At 33.0% G+C, this 19,143-nt stretch overlaps 4 protein-coding genes across 5 annotated transcripts; 2 read left to right on the forward strand and 2 right to left on the reverse strand.

Annotated features, from left to right (window-relative positions):
* Nucleotides 1-162: 162 nt before the first annotated feature.
* Nucleotides 163-4,620, forward strand: LOC106109024 (centromere protein J). The gene is made up of 3 exons (XM_013290423.1): nt 163-3,474; nt 3,690-3,894; nt 4,462-4,620. The coding sequence occupies exons 1-3, from the start codon at nt 281-283 to the stop codon at nt 4,591-4,593; spliced, it is 3,531 nt and encodes a 1,176-aa protein (XP_013145877.1). The 5' UTR covers nt 163-280; the 3' UTR covers nt 4,594-4,620.
* A 236-nt stretch (nt 4,621-4,856) lies between these two features.
* Nucleotides 4,857-7,355, reverse strand: LOC106109036 (39S ribosomal protein L44, mitochondrial). Its single transcript, XM_013290434.1, has 6 exons — nt 7,212-7,355; nt 6,854-7,132; nt 6,394-6,554; nt 6,147-6,273; nt 5,713-5,886; nt 4,857-5,068 (listed from the first exon to the last, which is right to left on the reverse strand). Exons 1-6 carry the CDS (start codon nt 7,279-7,281, stop codon nt 4,917-4,919), a joined length of 963 nt encoding a protein of 320 aa, XP_013145888.1. The 5' UTR covers nt 7,282-7,355; the 3' UTR covers nt 4,857-4,916.
* Nucleotides 7,356-7,694: 339 nt separating this feature from the next.
* On the reverse strand, nt 7,695-14,407 carry LOC106110093. 2 transcript variants are annotated; one of them, XM_013291815.1, is made up of 14 exons: nt 14,227-14,407; nt 13,938-14,116; nt 13,072-13,684; nt 12,849-12,921; nt 12,710-12,778; nt 12,526-12,606; nt 11,545-12,445; nt 10,769-10,833; nt 10,504-10,595; nt 10,214-10,335; nt 9,996-10,045; nt 9,083-9,891; nt 8,735-8,997; nt 7,695-8,223 (listed from the first exon to the last, which is right to left on the reverse strand). In XM_013291815.1, the coding sequence occupies exons 1-14, from the start codon at nt 14,258-14,260 to the stop codon at nt 8,089-8,091; spliced, it is 3,486 nt and encodes a 1,161-aa protein (XP_013147269.1). In that variant the 5' UTR covers nt 14,261-14,407; the 3' UTR covers nt 7,695-8,088. The 2 variants fall into 2 exon arrangements, with proteins under 2 accessions (XP_013147269.1, XP_013147262.1); XM_013291808.1 differs by having other exon boundaries at nt 10,504-10,598.
* A 390-nt stretch (nt 14,408-14,797) lies between these two features.
* LOC106107088 lies at nt 14,798-16,163 on the forward strand. Its single transcript, XM_013287790.1, has 3 exons — nt 14,798-15,078; nt 15,620-15,719; nt 16,035-16,163. The coding sequence occupies exons 1-3, from the start codon at nt 14,881-14,883 to the stop codon at nt 16,121-16,123; spliced, it is 387 nt and encodes a 128-aa protein (XP_013143244.1). The 5' UTR covers nt 14,798-14,880; the 3' UTR covers nt 16,124-16,163.
* The last annotated feature ends 2,980 nt before the right edge of the window (nt 16,164-19,143 follow it).

A 19,143-nucleotide genomic window follows, 5' to 3' on the forward strand; every position in this document is an offset into this window, starting at 1 on the left:
TATTCAGAAAACTTCATTACAGCTATACAACAACAAAATCATAGATGTTTTAATTGAGTAAGATAATTATAATTCTAGTAAGTTAAAAAAAAAACTCTCTTGACCAACTTTGCTTTCATATTTTGAATCCAGGTCACATTGCTTCCATAATGTCAAACCATTTCAAGTCAATGTCATTTTTAAAGTTTCAATTTTAAACTGCCGAAGTGCTTTGTTTGTTTCTCAAAATGAATGTAGTGTTAATCTAAATAATTTAATACAACGTAATATTTAAATCAAAATGGACGAATCATATTCTGAAGGTGATCTTTCTATGTCTCCGTCCCAAATCTTAGGACGACTGCAAGTCCTTCGACAGTTACAATTATTACAGCGCGGGAAACTCCAAAAACAACAATCACTTTATCAGGACTCACCTGAAATGTCTGCAAATTTGACTGAAATTGTAAGTCATTTTAGCAATAGTACAAGTTATAATACCTTTCAAAGTTTATTACAAACGCACGAAGATTCTTCAAACGACGTATCTCCTCGGCCATACATAAGTACTTCGTCAAGAAAACTGATTGAACGTGATTTAATCGATGGAGTGTCGGAATTGAATCTATCTCGAGAATCTGAATACCTCATTAATTCTCCTGCCTCGGTAAATGATAAGGTTTCATCTGAAAACCAATATGTAAAATCACCTCCAAAAAATAATACAGAAAAGTCTTCATCTCGCAAACAGATTTCGGTAGACGAGATTCCCATTTTAACTCCAAAGAAAAATTTCGAAGCCTTGGTTGTAGAAAAATTACAATCAGAAGAAAATAAAGTTCAACAAAAATCTTTCCCTATACAAAAGAAACCATTCCTTAAGAGAGGTGAAGGTATGTCACGTTTTGGTATACAAAAGAAGGATCTGATAATTCAACATACAAAAACCTTGCCATGGGTTCGAAAGAAACCAAAAAGTAAATCCAACAATTCAAATATTGAAATGAACAGAAATGCAAAAGAACTAAGACCAAAGGATTTAGAAAAAGTTGAAGTTCAAATAATCACAAAACCAATAACCACAAAAAAATCAGCAACAGAAAAAAATAATAAAATTGAACAGAAAATCAAAGAACTAGAAAAGTATATAGAAAAACCTGTGCAGACAGAAACAAATCAATCAAATAAACCTAATCAGAAGAGTCCTATAGAAAAAGCTCAAAAACTAATTAATTTACCTAAAGGAAAGCATCCACTTAAAGCAACCAAAGGAAAAACTTGGGCAGCGGTACTTACTAAAGAACAAGATGATTTCTTAAGACAATTAAAACAAAGTGAATACTACAAAAACTTTTCTTCTCCATCAAAAAGCATTATATCTGATATGAGCTGTGATGATAATATGGATAAAATACATCAAGATATGGAATCTTCTGAACAAAAGATGTTTGAATTGCTTGAAAACAAGGTATCACATGAAAGTTTTGCATTGGAGAATTCTTTTATAAATCGATTTCTTCGGAGAAATAAAGCTGACTGTTCCGGAGAAAGTACGCCATTAGTTATGCAGAGATGTTTATCTAATAATCCTGATTTAATGCATATTGGCCCAAATTTAAGTCATGAAAGTGGTAGAAATGATGATTGTGATACTGCATGTCAGAGTGAGTGTACAGAATGTGTAGAAACATGTTCTACTGTATCAAGCTGTTCTTGCATTACAGTAGAACAAGCAGATTCTAATTGTCCTTGTTGTAGTGAATGTAGACCAAATCATAAAGGACAAAATATCAAAGACAATAAAACAAAAAAGGATAAACCGGAAAATGTACCTGGCATACAAAATAAAAAAGATGAAAGTCATAATGACAACTGTAACAATGACAGCAATAAAATAAAAGCAGACATGGTGGAAATGAATAATAAACTGATTGCAACAAGTGAATTACTTAAAGAAAGACTGACTGAATTAGAAGATGAGATAGAAACGTTTAGGAAAGAAAATGCAAACCTGACTAAAATGCGTGAAGAAATTGATCTAGAGAGGCAAAAGTTTTTTGAAGAAAAGGCACAATTTGAACAAAAGTTTAATGAAGAAAAAGTTTTATCCGAGTACTATATAGCTGAAGAAAAAGAAAAACTAACCAAACAGAGACAGCTCTATGAGAGATATGTCAGGGATATAAGAGGGAGATTGAATAAAAAAGACAAAGATGAAGTTGTTAATTTAAAGAAAGAAATCAATGACCTTAAAGAAGAAATAAGAATAAAAGATGCTAAATCTACCTCAATGATTGCAAGACTGCGTAACCAACTAAAACTTGCAGATAAAGAGAAAAAGGATTTACAAGACGAAGTTGAGAAGTTAAAGAAAGAAAATAGACGAATTCAACACAGTAATGATGTGACAAGACGATTAACCAATTTAAAATATCTTGAGCAAATAAATAAAAAATTAACAAATATGACTTCTAAAGAATCAAAATCAGAAGTTAATATAGAACCAAACATAAAATATAAAGCATTTGAAATTGAACAACAAAGTAGAATGAAAAAATTGCAACCACAGAATAAAGGTATGAGGGCTAGAGCAAAGAGTGTCCCCAATTTAAATATAACTTCTAGATATGCAAAATACTTTAGCCAAAAAGATTCTTTAAGTGAAATAGAAAGAAATAAAACAATAAATGTAGATGATTTCTGTACATCTCCAACAGATTATTTGACAGATACTGACAAAATTGAGAATTTAGGTTATACTAATTGTTCCGAAAAAAGTGCATCAGAAAGTGAAGATGAGAACAATCTAGAAAAAATATATGATGAGAGGTTTCGGAGTATTTCACCTGCAAGTAAAAAATCTAGTTTAATCAATTCAAGTGAGAATAGCAATTCTAATGACAATAGCAATTATTTTATTACTAAAACTAAGCAAAGACAGCCTTCATTACCTCTACATCAAACAAACTTAAATGATAAGCCTATATTGCAAACAAAATCACATACTCTAGGTAATAGGATAACAAGAAATTCACCAACAAATCACTCCAGAAATTCCTACGAATCTGGAGATTTTATTTCAAATTATTCAAAAGAAAGTGGGAGATACTCAGGTAGTAATTCACATACTTTAACAAGATCTCCGACTTCTACATTAAGAAGTAATTCAAGCCAAAAATCATGTACAATTATCGACCAGTTTCAAGACCCCAGAATTATTGTCACCCCAGAACCATGTACAAGCAAAAGTAGTTTAACAAAAACCAATTTAAATCCTACCGAAATTTCTAAACATGATGGTTCAAAGGAACTTAGATTTCCAAACGGTAATGTGAAACTCATATCAGCAGACGGCAAATACAGCAAGTTTGTTTATTACAATGGTGATGTTAAAGAGAATTTTTATAATGAGGGTAGAATTAAATATTTTTATGCTGAAACAAAGACATTTCATACAACACATGCTGATGGATTAGAAGTATTGGAATTTCCTGAGTAAGAAAAAACTTTTATTTGCTGTCTCTACTAGTCTCCTTTAAAATCAATATCAGTATATAAGACACAGGAATCTTGGCAAACACAACTATGTAGATTATTTTATTCATTTGAAAATCCAGAAAGATGGTATATTAAAAATCAATCAAAACTATTTACAGTGTCCAAAATAAAGAAACAATTTGAATCTCGTGTTAATTAATTTTTAATTTCAGTGGTCAAGTAGAAAAACGCTACAAGGATGGTTCTTCAGAAATCCGTCTGCCCAATGGCAGTGTACGTTACTATGATCCTAAGAATGTGCATGTACGTGAGGAGTGGCGCTTCCCAGACGGTGCGGCGCTAACTGTCTCAGCTAACGGGGAACAACGTGTTGTCTTCAGTAATGGACAAATTGAAGTTCATAATAAAGATCACAAGGTTAACTTTGTTAAACTTTTAAACAATGTTGCTTCTCATCACTATCTACTGTTTTAAATTTAACAAGTGATAGGCCCTGTCCCACCACTGGCTGATAGAGGCTCAGATAGCTTAAAAATGACGTCACTGTCGGGAACAAAATCCGATATTTCCATCACATATGTTAGTTGGATTGATATCAGACAATTTTAAAATTTGGTAGGACGGGCCCTTAATCTTACTTTGTAACCATATGTACACATTCTTACTAAGTGTCACATATTGCACTGTGTGATCAATAAAATGACTCTTATGTATTGCAGGACACAATTCTGTGATTTAAACTTTGTTTTTGTTTTTGAAATTTACTTGATAAACACTAATTTTCGTGTAGTAAAGTAACCCTAAAAAGAACTAAATTCGTGTCTATTATATGTTCATGTTAAATACGTCATAATAATTCATATTTGTCTTTCAAAATGTGCATTTCAAACATATCACATAGGAGCCATCAAAATGTTTCATCAAATCTGTAATAATGGTTATCCTTATTATAGTTTGGTAGTGATTTTTTTTTTTTATTTGCAGCGTCGAGAATTCCCCGATGGTACAGTTAAATTTATTTACAACGATGGTACATCAGAGACTAGGTACGCGTCTGGCAGAGTTCGCATCAAGGATAAACATGGAAACCTTATAATGGACTCGGCACCAAGCTAATATTATGTCTACAAACCCATTGTCCTACAAGACGCAATAATACTGAATATGGTGATAATGGAATATGGAAAAAGGTATTACCTATTTCAATTTTGTTGTCAGCTTATATCTTAATGTTACGAGCTACCAGGATTTTTGTATCAACCTGTTAATCTGATTGCACTATAAATAATCTATGTTTGTTAATATGAATTTAGTGTTTATGTGTAAATGTATGACTTTTATTGTATTTTTTGATGTTTTAAACAAATATACAAACTTGATTAATGATATTTTTTTTATTTGTTATATTTATACTATATCTATTTAACTGTGGTTTTAATTTAATTGGCAGATATTTGTTTCCTTTGACTCGATTTTGGTATTCCTTGGAGTTTAAAATTAATCGGAGCCATACTGTCTTCTGTGCCGAATATTTTCTTAAGACCTTCAATTGCTGCCATTTCTTTTGCAGTTGATATATTTTCACCAAAACCTGGAATGTAATATAATTGTGTCATTAATTTAATATCAATGTCAGTTATAAATGCCATCATCATCATCATATTATCTAAACTAATATTATAGACTAGCTGTTCTCGTGCGATTTCATCAGCATAAAATTATTTTATTGTTTACATGTGTCAAATTGTCAATTGCAAATGTCAAAATGACATGACGAAACTTGGAAGTCTGGCTTCCTTGATGTTGGCAGCAACTTATGGTCTCTTTCCCACATTAGGGTTTTTATACAAAATATGTACGCCCTAAGTTTAATGGCGTAAAAATGTATAGCCTAAAGTGTGACATATGTGAAGGGCTTTTTATTAAAAAGAGGATTATTCAAAAATATGCTGTGATTGCTGACATCTTAGGCAACAAAGAAGTGTGTGTTTACACTTTGTTATATTAGTATAGATATCGAACAATAAGGGTTACCAAATAATCAGGTCACAAACTACCGGGCTCAGAAATTTGGAAGGCATCAGTAGATTTTTGTTATTACATAAATTAATATTAATATAAGGTGATAGGTTGGAAAAAGGGGCGAACGTAAGTTTTGAACTCCACGCAGACTAAGTCGTGGGCAGCAGTTAGTAGGAGATATAAAGCTTCTAATGTTTTATTTTATTTACTTACCCGAAGAAAGCATTTTCTTGTCTATATAAAGTCCAACTCTGTAGCAAGCTAGCAAAGTATTCTTGCCAACTTCACCAATCAGTCTAGGTTCTAATTTACCTCCTTCCTTCTCAATTATACCAGAAAGCATTGCCCAAGGATCTTCTATCTTCCAAAAATCATTTACATCCTTACCTGAAATATGCAATTTTATTACAACAGAAACAAGAAGATTTAAAAATCTAACTAATATAAATGCGAATTTAGATGTATGTTAGAAGGTATCTAAAATAGGTTAATCTCAATAAAGGCTTACTAAGTTTTTTTATATTCCAGGCTAAAGTATTTTCAGCCAGTATTTAGGTTTAAGTCAGCACTAATGAGGTGTAACCTAACTAATTGTTCTTTTTGTTCATAAAAATGTTATAAATTGTATAATATTACACAAAAATCACCTTGTAATTGTGTAATAACAAAGTCTCTAACAAAATGAGCTGCCCTTTCCTCTCCCGATGATCTTAACAGAGCTCCAACTATTGCTTTAAATGTGTTTGCTAAAGTAAAATTATCTACTGGGTATTCCTGAAACAAAATGTTTTATGCAATCTAGGGTATATTGTTAATGTAATTGGGAAAGGCCTATATTCAGTAGTAAACAGATATCCAGATACTTAAAACAATTTGTAAAATGGCTGAACTTACAGATGCCAAGATAATGTCTTTAGTACCAAGATGTTTGGATATATTTGCAAGTGTTTCTTCACTGTTTAGGTGTTCCTTAATTGCAGTAATACCTTCCAAGGGTAACCTCGGAAGGACAGCTTCTAAATACAAGTTTGTATACTGATTGATAAACTTGTCACCTTAAAAGAAAACAATAACAACATTAGATAGTTTAATGCCTTTTTAAATAACTGGATGGCTCATTTTAATCTCCTCCGTTACGTATCTTTATGGTCCATTACTTTGTGTTCTACACAGCAACATTATGCTCAAAGCAACCAACATATTTAACACCTATATTCTCTAGATTATTGATGCAAAATTAAAAAGACAAAATGATATCCCTTTTATCCTCTTGATATATAAAATGATGCTTTATTACAAGTAGTTCAGCAGGAAACATTAAGAAAGTAAGTTTTTAATTATAAAAATAAATTACCTTCTTCAGCAAGCTCTCTGTTATCCTTCATTTGTATTGTAAATTCCATTTCCTTTTGTTTCATTTCTTCTTTTATAACGTACGATCTATCCGTAAAAGCTTGTAAAAGTAAATCCGAGTCGAATTCTTCATTGAGTCGCTTTCCGAATGCAAATAATTCCGCTTCTAAATTCCATTCTATGAATGTATTCCTAGGGTTGGTTTTTTTACCACCCGCTTTGTTTTCGCGTCTTTTAAACTCCGCTAACGTAGGTGCCACCCATCGGTGAATCTTTGGTGCTAAAAATGGAGAATCCAAAATTCATATCAAACCAATAATGATAAAAAAATAAAAAAAAACGACGTGATATGACTGTACCTTGTATTGTTCCAGGAAAATATTTAACGGCATTTCTTAAAAGTGGAACTGATTTTCTTAAAAGGGACATTTTGTTTTATCTCTTTTAAAACATTTCTAGTTTCATACATAAATACAAGAAAACGTCAAATGTCAATTATTTTGAGGTTATAAACGCACAGACTATGTATAAAGTTAAGGCAATACTCGCAAACATTCTGCCAAATACCAAACAAAAATTAAAAACATGTAAACTACAAATTACTAGTGATCAAAAATATTAAATTAAAAACATTTGAGCCCGGCTATAATTTAGAGTATTACTGTAAATTGTTAACAGCAATAATTCAAAATCGAAAGCCGTGAATGGAATCGGAAGCGAAGCAAAAAACAATCAGTACTGGTTTTAGCAGACGAATGTTTCTGAAATTGGCAAGTAAAATGAAAAAGGGTGTAAAAAGGTAAACAAGGGTTTAGCAAATAAAAAGAATTTTTTTATTCCACGATTATAAAAACAGTAAAAACGTCATGTAAATTTATACAAGCAAAAAATTGTACATTAACAACTCACTTTAATTTTGGAAACGTTAACTATAACAAAACAACAGTAACTTTGTTGACTAAAGGTCGTTGTGATAACGAAGGTAGTTCTGATTAGTAATAGTTCTTGTTAAGTTTTAAACATGTTTCTAATAATCATTGTCGCTTTTTCAAGTTTCTGCAGCGTAATATATATTCGCCGTTAATAACCTTTCTGTATACTCGCCCGCTCACTTATATTACCTCTCTCAAAAAGGTTTACGTGAGCATAAGGTCAGTTTTATATTCAACTACTCAAAACTGATACAACTTTACAGAGCGAGTTAATAAATTATCCACTAATAAATTTCGACAAATGTCAACTTCTCCGGCTGGTAAGGAAACCACGCACTGAACTTAAAAACCCTCTTTTAATTTTGTTCACAGGTACAATTGTGTGATTACTGTAAAACGAAGCCGATGTGTCGTACATTGATGACGTCAGTTCAATTGCCTGAAACAAATATTTCGTTGGAATGGAAATGGAAATTTGTACCCATTGAGTAAGGGTAAATTACATTTATTTCAATTTTTGACGAGAGGTTCCGCTGTAGAGTGAAAGCACAGATAATACAAGACTTCACTTGTAGTGAAAGGAATGATGCATTGATGGATCTCAAACTGCTATTTGCTAAGTTTCTTCTACTACTTTCATACCGCTAATATATTCAGTATCCGTACGTCAAATTGATGCTGGCTATGAAAACGTTACACTGACAAAGTATTGGGCGATAAATTTCACTTTAACATTTTTAGGTCATTTAAGCGCCAATAGCCTAATGGTTTGGTTCACGGACTTCCGATCTTGCGGTCGAGGGTTCGAATCCCACCATTCGACTATTGTCGTGGACCATATCCTAGCATAAGCCTAGAGCTTAGTTGGAATAGTTAAAGGAAATATCAGTAAATTAATAAAAATGTACTAATATTAAAAAAAATATCTTGTAAACACATATTACACTTACTCCTAGAGACGTGCTGATATAGTATGAATCAATTGAACTGTTGACGCCTGAAACTTTACTGGTCAGACCACACGGAAGTTTCACGTTTGACGGCCTTGCTGAGTGCATCACTAGACAGGACATGAGCCTTCTGAGGAACGGCCTCTTCTGTTTTGAGTCTCGTGGCGAGAGAAGGTACTTGAGGGATTGACCTGACCCAGTCGGTTCAGAGTATAATGAGTACCCTGACGTACCAAGATTTGGTGTCGCCGATTTTTTGTTTTCTAAAAAGAATTAATTATTTAAGTATCTATTTTATTGTCTGTCTTTATAGTAATTGACACATCGATAAAGAGGAAGTTAACTTACTTTTGGGTAAAGAATGTACTGAGGTGTTTTCCAGTTGATTTGAGTATACAGATTCTGTCGGCAACTGGTCGACATTGGTCGATGAGAATGTTACCCGTTTAAAAGCGACATTCGCGTACCTGATCTCTAGCGATGACATGGTTTGTCTCGGTACATTTTCTTTGGATGTATTCGACGTGTCTTGCCCGACTTGTCTATCTAGCAGCAAATAATGACACGTCTGTTTCTCCAACGTGCTGCATATAGTCTGTACCTCTACGCACACGCACGATGTAGCCGGTGACACTTTGCTACTCTTCTTTGACACTTGTTTAGGTTTTTTCTGACGTTTGGCATCTTTCTTCGTTTGCATACCTCTGTCGCGATTTCCGCGGCATTTGCTTTTGTTCGCCTTTTTAATTTGCCCTTCCGATACAACACTGTAAGCCTTGTATACGTTTTTTTTGCATTTCGGTGCTTTCGGAGTTTTTAATTTCACCGTGCTCTTTATTGTTTTTTTCAATTTGTCGTATTGTTTCCTTGTTAGCATAATAGGCTTCTGTTTTGTGAACTGTTCTATTTGTAAATATACTTGTATGTTCCGATTCAGTATCAACTGATTGTCGCGCGGTTCCTGATGCGTCAGTGGGCTGCACAGGGGGATACACGGGATAACGGGTGGTTTCAAATCGTATTGAGTTGGTGTAGTTTTAGTTTTGACTAATTTACATACTCTGTTTTTAGGCGGCGGTGACTTTTTTTCTTGATTGCAACATTTGCACTCAAACGTTCTGGATATACGGGCCTCCACGTGTTTCGTACAGTAATCACTGAAATATAATAATACATTTAAATTTTATTTTTAACTTAATATAGAATATTATGCACGCTTGGGGTTGTAATAAGAGGCATTAAATTATAAGGAAAAACTTACTTTTTTTTTTTAGACCGCGATTCGCGACAGAACATATCCGAATAATATTCCTGGAACATACGAGTGTTAATATAAATTTTAGACGTGTATTTTCTCATCCTTTTTTTCTTATTTGCGGTAGATATTTTATAATTTTTGTAAAGAATTCTAGGAATACATTTCTTGAATATTTTGGCAGTGATTTAGTTTCTTGTACGAAACATTGTATCCCAACTTACATGCGTGATTGGTCGAGGGAGAGTTTGTCGATATTCAAGTCCCAGTAGTTTTCTGATCTCTCTATCTCTTTCTAATGGGTCAATGATGTTGCAGCTGTCTCCGTGATAGTGTTTGATGGGAGCTGGAGTTAAAGAGATTCAACTTAATCAGTTATAGAGCGGACATTCGCAACCGTTACCTACAAATACTTCTGATACTGACAAGTAAAAAAAAATCCTATGTAGTAACAAGTTTGGAAACATTGGTAACAGACATTTAAAAATGTTGTAAGTAATGGAATAGAATTTACCGAAAAAATTAGTATTACTCGTAGATTCATATAATTCATCGTAGCTGCGACTGGTTTGTGTGAATTTCATGCAACATCGAGGTTCAACTTCGCTGCTGAAATTAGAAATAAAATATACAAATCAGACTCTTTTTATTATTTTGTTATCTCAAAATAGTCGCAAAGTGGTAATAAAGTATTAGGCATGTTAAAAAAGTGATCTTCAATATTGAAACTGTTTTTTTTAATAATAAAAAAATAAAACAAATAAAAAAATGGCTTCTACCTGTCTGTATTACCTACAGCGGTGTTAGTGTGTTGGGAAGTTTCATAAATTGCGGTAGTCGAAGGCTGAAATTTAAAAAAAAGCACTGAGCAGTTACTTGATTTTCGTAAAAAATGTAATCAAACTATAAAAAACCTTAAAATCAAATATGCAGGTGACATGGTTTGTAGAATTGTCAACTGTTGGATAACAACGACCGTCGTGTGACCATCCGGTACAGACGAACGATGTCTGTGATGGTCGTTCATAAGTCGTACCCACGATCTGTCATTTGGAGGAAGTTTTACAGTGGTAGAGCCCGTTTTAACATTTTCGCACAAATGGGTCGGCTTGCCCGGTTTAATACTACGACCACACACAAGACAGGCTCGAAGAGGGAGCAGTCCCGCGTTTTGTCTACTGAGTTTGGTACCAGAGGCCCAACTTTAGCCCCTTTTCCCTTCCCAACCTTTTTTTATAAGAAAAGGACAGGATGGGAACCTGGATTTGACGGCGGAGGAGACGCATAGGAAGGGGAAACCTCCTCTTATGTGCGTCTCCTCCGTCGCTTAAGGGTAGGCAACGCATTCGCTATTGCGAATATATATGGGCCGCGGTCGTTTTGCTAGTTTGGCGGATTCAGTTGGCCGCTTGCTCGTTTGCCACCTTATAATATAAAAAAGATGATCATCATTTATTGATTACTAGTGTACTGAACTTCCACTTGGAAAATGGTCTTAAAATATGTTGCGTTTATTCAATCAATGTGGTTGAAGTTCCGACTGAAAAATACTTACGGAATAGCAAAGAGTTTGTGATAGAGATCGTGTATTCGCGTCTCTATTATCCTCTGACAACATTAAGAAATTCTCCATAGAACCATAATCATCATCACTCGATCTATGGGAATCTTCATTATATTCTCTACGATTTCTCGACATATTGTTCAAATTACGTTGCTCCCTCACACCATTGTAATTCTGTTTTTGACTATCATTTCTTTTTATATTTCCTACTTCGTTCCGTGACACATACGAATAATTACCAACCTCTTTTTTACCAAACGGAAGTGACTTTTGATTATTATCATTGATTTTTTTCTTTTTTATAGATTGCATATTCGTATCCCTCGAATCTCGAGATCCGAAATTGACAGGAAACTTTTTAAAAAACTCATTTTTCGTTTTAGATTTCGTCGTTGTTGTACTCAGATCGGTTGGGGAGGGAACTTTTTTTTGGTTAACTGGTGAAGTCGGTCTAGCGTTGTAATTTTTCTTTTTCGTGTTTAAAAATCTGGCATCGACGGTTCTGTTAAGTGGATTCTCTCTTGAATAGTTTCTATGTTCAGGTGATGGAGAACGACTTCGGTACATATTCATTTTGCTCTTGTTTCTATGCTGATGTGGGGACTCGGATTGTCGTTTCGGTAAAGCTGGTCGTTGATCTATCAGAGTGTGGCTACTGGTTGTATTTTCCGCAGAATCTTGCTTCGAATATACTGATATAATTACAAGGGGGCTTTTAGTATCTTTTGTGGTACTGCTTTTGTTAACAGCGTCTGTGGTACTGCTCACAATTTCTGTTGCTGTACCGTTGCTGCAGTTACAATAGCACTGTATTGTCTGATCTCTGAATGTATATTTTTTATTTTTATCTAATGGTCCATCTAAATCCACTTGAGTTCCTTGTGACTCTTGTCTAAAAGTGAAACACAAATAAATTGTACAGGTTATAAATCACTATGATTGAATTTTTACATGTGATTAATGATTTTGTACCTTACACCACGATTTTTTGAAAAAGCACAGAATGTAGTTGGCTCTAGAAGATTAGCCTGAACATTAGAATCACGATGAGTTCTAAAGGTGATAAAAAAGAATTATTTAATATAGACATACAACACTGCCGGAAAAAATTAATACAAAAAAATCGAGTTTAAAAAATGTACAAGAAAAATCTTACCGAAAGTAGCTTTTATTATTATAAATAACATTACTCGTGCTGTAACTAGATGAGCAATTGGTGTATTCTCTGTAAAGAAATTTTTATTATGTAAAATAAGTTAATTATTCGTAAGTAAACAATATTATGTCAAACTTACTGTTGTCTACTAGTCAGATCTGATGCTTCGTTAGACTTCAATCTTTCGTCCGTTCGCGAGTAGTTTCGTATACCTAGAAAAAATTAGCATGTGTGTATTTAAAAGACAATTTAATTTGCATGCTGTGATTTTCTCCACCCACATGTTCCATCTAGCGAAGACATGTGCTCATAATCTGTGATAATCTCGAGCTATCATAACGATTGAATCTCATTATACTTACCCGTATCTCCATCTACAGTAGCCGCATAATTTATAACATATTTATCGTCATTCGTAAGACCAAGTTCGCCGATGATTCGCAGCCGACTCCTACGGTGTTTGACATTCATTGGAGCCTTTCTTTTCGCATTAGAACAGATGCATTCTTGTAATGTTATTCCCGCACCTCCGAATATCTCGTTCACTAACGACGTCCTTGAATCTTTACGCTGAGTTGCCGACTTCTTCTTCTTGTCTCTTTTTTTCTTTTTGTCCATATTTAAAGAATCTATAACGTGTTTGTAATTATGTAATTTTTTCAATGATATATCTTCATATTTTATTCTGCTAGATGATTGGTTCGTTGATAACTTTTCACTGCCTGTTGTTTTTATCTCGTATATCTTGTCAGCTTTACGTCCGGTTACAACTAAATATATGTTTTTCGATCGAAGTGAACTCTCTTGGTTGGATACTGTACTTTGGACTCTTTTGACAGTTTGTCTTCGCTTATTAAACTGTCTCGATGTTTGTGTGTCCACGTGTTTAGGTATAACAGTCACTTTGATGAGTGGTATTTCACTGGATGTATCGTCTTTGTATAAAGTATCCGGGATAAATTTTCTTTTAGAAATCTGAAAGCATTAATTTAATTCACCTTTGTACTCTTACTAAAAGTAAAAGAAGTAAAACATGGAGAAACATGTTTATTTGTTTAAGGGTTGGCACAAAAGATAACTTATTTACCAAGTTCTGGCATAATCAATTGTGCCACAGCTGCTGCATAACTTTTTTTAACAACTAGGCTAGGCTAGTATCGCTTGTCGCGTGGGTAGTAGTTGTACTCACTAATGGTTGTTCAACTAATTATAGTAGTTATAAATGTACCTTGGCAATAGCTTTTTTTATAACAACCGACGTGGACGGCGCCCCATCCGCGACGTCATTAGGGTTATGTTTCGTATGTTTCGCTTTACATAATTTTCTTACAATATGAACATCAGGCTGCCTCGTATACTCGGAAATGTAATTTTTCTCTCTATCTCTATTCCTGTGACCTTTTCTCACTGAAGGAAATGAAAAATCTAAAGAATCTCCGACGAAAAAAATAAGAAAAAAACTCTAATGACAAAATGAAAAACTACGAAAACAAATTAAAAAAAAAATCACAACTGACCAAGTACGTCGGATTCGACACTGTAACAGTCCATTTTAGTAAAATTGTTAGTATATCGAAAATCTTGAGTAACCACCGCATGAATTGTTATTATATGTTTTAATTTTGACAATATAATGTAATTCTTTATTACAAAAATAATATATTCCCTTTCATAATGTCGGTTGACAATTTCTTTATGTCTTATAATGTACGTCACAGTGACAATAACCTGCCAGTACCCTTAAAATATAATTTAAAAAATCAATACGATTTAAATCATTAAACTTATATTAAAATAATCGTAACATAAAACAAACAAGAAAAAAATATATATGAATATAGTGTTAAATGTATAATATTTTTGCTTTCACTCGTGTTGTCCTTAAATTGTTGGTTTAATTGTGGTGGTCTATTATAGGCATTTTACCATAAGATACATTATTTTTCTTAATTAACTAGTAATATAATAAATATAACTGTTGATGCAAAAAATATTCCAATATTCCTTAGCATTTTACAATTTTTTTAGCAACAATTGTTATTTCCGAAAAAACAATTAGATTATCTACGCAACTGTCAAATCAAATAAATCAATCAACCTTACATAAAACATAACACATTTTCTAAAATTACAATGAAATAATATCAATTTTAAGTAAAAACCACAACAAAATGTCCCGTGAAGATTATCTATACACTCAAATGATTATTCCTGTATCAAAACAGACATATTTCAATATAAAACATGTGACGCGAACTGCGAAACTGTGCGCTTACGATATGCTCTACCATCCACCTGACTACAACCAGAAATCGGCAAGATCAGATCGACAGGAACCGAAAATAATTAGAAAAAATATATGGGATCAAGTATATTGTTTAATTATTTATAACATTGACATCCAAAGTTTATGGCGGCTCGAATGTAATGTTACACAATTTTAAGCGTTTACGTTAGGAAATCACTACGTAGCACAATGCGGTCGCGTTAAAAAACGAGCCGCCATGAAGTTGGAATCTTTTTATACATTTTGTGTATTATAACGTTTTTGTAGAGTAGAAATGTTCAATAAAATATAGTAATCTATCCGTTTCAGTAGCCTACAATAGGAAGTTTTTCTCATGAAACGGAGGCTAAAAAGTAATTCATATGTTATAATCGGTCTGCCACACACGTGACGTCATCATTCACAGGTGTTATGTTACAGTACTAGTACTTAACATGTTAGGAGCAGGCGCACCCCTTTGACTAAACTATCGCTCGACTGTAGTCTCGCTTTCATTCCTATGAGCTTATAAGGAGGTGCGCTGCGCACACAGATCAATTGGCTGCGAAACAATCGATAATCGCTCGCTCCAACTATGCAGAGGTAATGATTACCGAGTTATTGATATCTTCCTTCTTATACAGGAATATCCTAAAGGGATAGCTTCAACGACTTACTTTCAGCTCGGACGCCCGAAGTGGAAACCAGTAGATCTACCAACCAAACAGTTTGTAAGAGTTCAAGGTAAACTCGATTTTAGTCAAGATTTAGACGATAATCATCGAAATTTTTACTTAAAAAATACTGAATCCACGATAGATGTCGCTTATCCATGTGACTAAAATTATTCACGTCGTCAAGTTTTTTTTTATATCATAACGTAGCAAACGAGCAAGCGGCCATATGAATCCGTCAAAATGGCAACGGAAATGACTGCTGCCCATAGACTATTGCGAATAGTGGACTCGTTGCCTATCCTTAATCGACGGACGAGGAAACGCACACATATGTTTGATATATTTTTAAAATACATTGCATTGATGATTTTTCTTATTTCAGCGAAAAACGAAAATCCACATATGCGTATTTACAACATTTTGGAATGGGCCACACTGATAAATGAAGGGAAACCAAGTCTATGCGAGTGAAACTAAATTTAAATAAAACTACAATAAAGATTGAGAACGTAAAAAATGTTTTTTTACTCTCTTCTAATAATATTTAACAATCTTTTTAGCCAAAGTTATGTACGGTAATAAATGTAACACCCTTGTAATAAAGAAGTTAAAATGTCTATATGATTTACATCACAAGAAGCACATAAATAGTGAATTAACAATTGATTTTATTAGACGTTTACTGCTGTTCCATTTGATTTTAATAAGATAATAAATATCAAATGTCTAAAAATGAATTCCCGATGTCCACATTTACTTATATGCTCTTTGGCACTGCGCTTGAGGGTTGGCGCAACACTAGAATATCGGCATAGACGTCCGTCCCTATCTGACAGCTGTCAATGTCATTAGTCGTACTAGTAAAGAGCGCCATCCTGGCGGGATCAGTAGCGCCGTTTGTTTAGTTAATTACTTTAATATAATTAAAATCATTTATAAAAATATCTCGTTTCCATTCAAAGTATAAGTAAATAGAACCTCAAACACCGTACATAGCAGCTATATTTACCGTTTGCGTTTATTTAGTCAAAAATGTGAGTTAAAGTGAAATTAACCAAAGTTTGTATAATTAGATAGGTGTTTGTTAGAAGATATATCCTAAACGGTTTAAAGGATCTCCATGTTTAGCATAGATGTAGAGCATAGTCTGGAAGAACACATAGGCTACTTAATTTTTTTTAATTACGGGCTGATCGACTTGACAGCTATTTTTGTTATAAAGGCATCTGTAGCTAATTATGTGTGAATAGGGATGTACCAATAAAATTTAAAAAGTAACCAGTGCTAACGTAATATGTATTTTATTAGTAATGAGTTTGGATCCAAATGAAGTTTTACACCCCATAGCATCAAAGCAGGGAGGAGCAGTCTCGTAGCAACCCCTCCTTTCTTGGGCTCTCCATAGCTAGATCGATAGTATTTAAAAAAAATGAAGGCATTATGTGCAGAAAGCCGGGATCGCTTACTAGTCATAAAACATCTTCAACTGGCTTGTTAGAGACTAACGAGGTTTTTATGGAATGTTTTTACCTTTGCCGGGGAAAAAAATAATAAATCTAACTTCAAAAGTTGAGAAAAAACAACAAAACTATATCACAGTGCTTGTTATGTTTTTATTTTAAATAATTATTACCCAATAAAATCAAGTGGCGCGTTTTACGATCTTGGTTTGTAAACATTTTGCCCAAAATATACGAAACTAGCAACGCTCGCGACTTCATTTGCGAGAAATTAAAAAAATAGGTTGTTACTCACTGACAACGTAGTTCTTAATAGTAAAAGAATTTTTGATATTATTCCAATAGTTTTTAAGTTATTTCAATAATATTAGTAAAGATAAGCACCATAGTTATGAAGTTCTGGTTAGTTCTATTTTTTTTTTCTTTTAAAAATCGAACCGTAAAGGGGCCTTTCAAAACTTCTTTAAAACTAGTTTAAGTAACTCAAAGGACCGGGCATATATTTCAATTATAACAAGTGACTGCAAGTTTTAAATTCAAACAGATATGTTATTGGCAGTTGTCATTAAATCTATACTATTATAAAGACGAAAGATTTGTATTTTTGTACGTATTGAAATAATTTAAAACTATTAGGTCGATTTTGTTTTATTCTTCGTTAAATAAAACCTTTAATAAAAACTATCCAGATGAATACAAAATATTGTTTAATTATATATTTTTTTTATTTATATGATGTCACATCCGTTCCGCTGCACTAGGAAACGAATGCAGATTCCACATTTACATAAATTATGCAAAATGTAAAAAAAAGACATTTAAAAGTCAAAAATTACAGAAAATAAATATAAGCACAATCCAAAAGTTTGTATTTATTTCATTTTACTTTATTTTTCCTTTTGCTAACAGGCGTGAATTTAAATTAAAATGAGGAACAATGAATAATTATGACTATTTACGTAGTTACAAAATGTTTGGTTATTCCCCTTTTTCGGTCCTTTAGTTAAATATTTTCCTTATTAAATTATTTTTAAATTAAAAGATCGCATTATTGTTTAAGATATAAGTGCCTAACAAACAAAATACAAGCGTCTGGTAATATGAACGTATAAGGTTTTTCGCTATTTTTTTATAATAATAATAATGAATCCACAGAAATGGCGAAGCGACCGCTGCCCATAGATGTCCGCAATGGGGATGTTTCCTAATGTTACAAATCCAAATAAAGTTATGTTTAATATTTTAAAGAAAGCATTTTAAAACCTATAATAACATTTAGAGACCTTGAATGTTTGTCTCAAATTAAATATAAATTAAAAACGCTGCAATATTTTTTACCCTCCATTACTCGATCTCAAACACCAATGACGTCACTTTCTTGCATATAACATGGCAGTGTGACCAACTTCAGTGAATGTCAGTGCATTTTGTAGTTATATTTTTTTCTAAATGATTGTAATAATTGAGTTTGCGTGTTTCATATTATGAGGACTCCATTATTGAGTGTTTTTATAATTACGACATAAGTTATGAGCAAAACATTTTATGAATATTACAAAAGAAAAATATATCAAAATTCATAAGAGTAGCTTATAGTACAATTTAATTTATACTCGGTCACACTTTTGTAGGACGCAGTCACTGTTTACACACAAACATAATCTTCCACGAGAAGCAACAAGTGTAATTAATACGTTAAAAGTATCACCTTCTGTTCATTTTGGTTTTTTCATTTTTATCTCCATTACTAAAAACAACTTTAGACAACAAAGATTTACGAGTATTATCAATCAATGGTTCTTTCAAATTGACAGTGACAGGCCGTGACGCGAGGTCGTATGCAAAGAAGTGACGTCATGGGACGTGTTGGGGGGAAATGAAAGAGTTGTTTATATTTACGTGTTTTTTTATTGAAATAATGAGTATTATATTTTATACTATTTTTTGACCGACTTCCCAAAAGAAGGAGGTATTCAATTCGACCGTATGTTTTTTTTTTTTTTTTTTTTTTTTTTTTTTTTTTTTTTTTTT

The sequence above is a fragment of the Papilio polytes genome, unplaced genomic scaffold, assembly GCF_000836215.1.
Source record: "Papilio polytes unplaced genomic scaffold, Ppol_1.0 DF824269.1, whole genome shotgun sequence".
NCBI classification, from domain to species: domain Eukaryota; kingdom Metazoa; phylum Arthropoda; class Insecta; order Lepidoptera; family Papilionidae; genus Papilio; species Papilio polytes.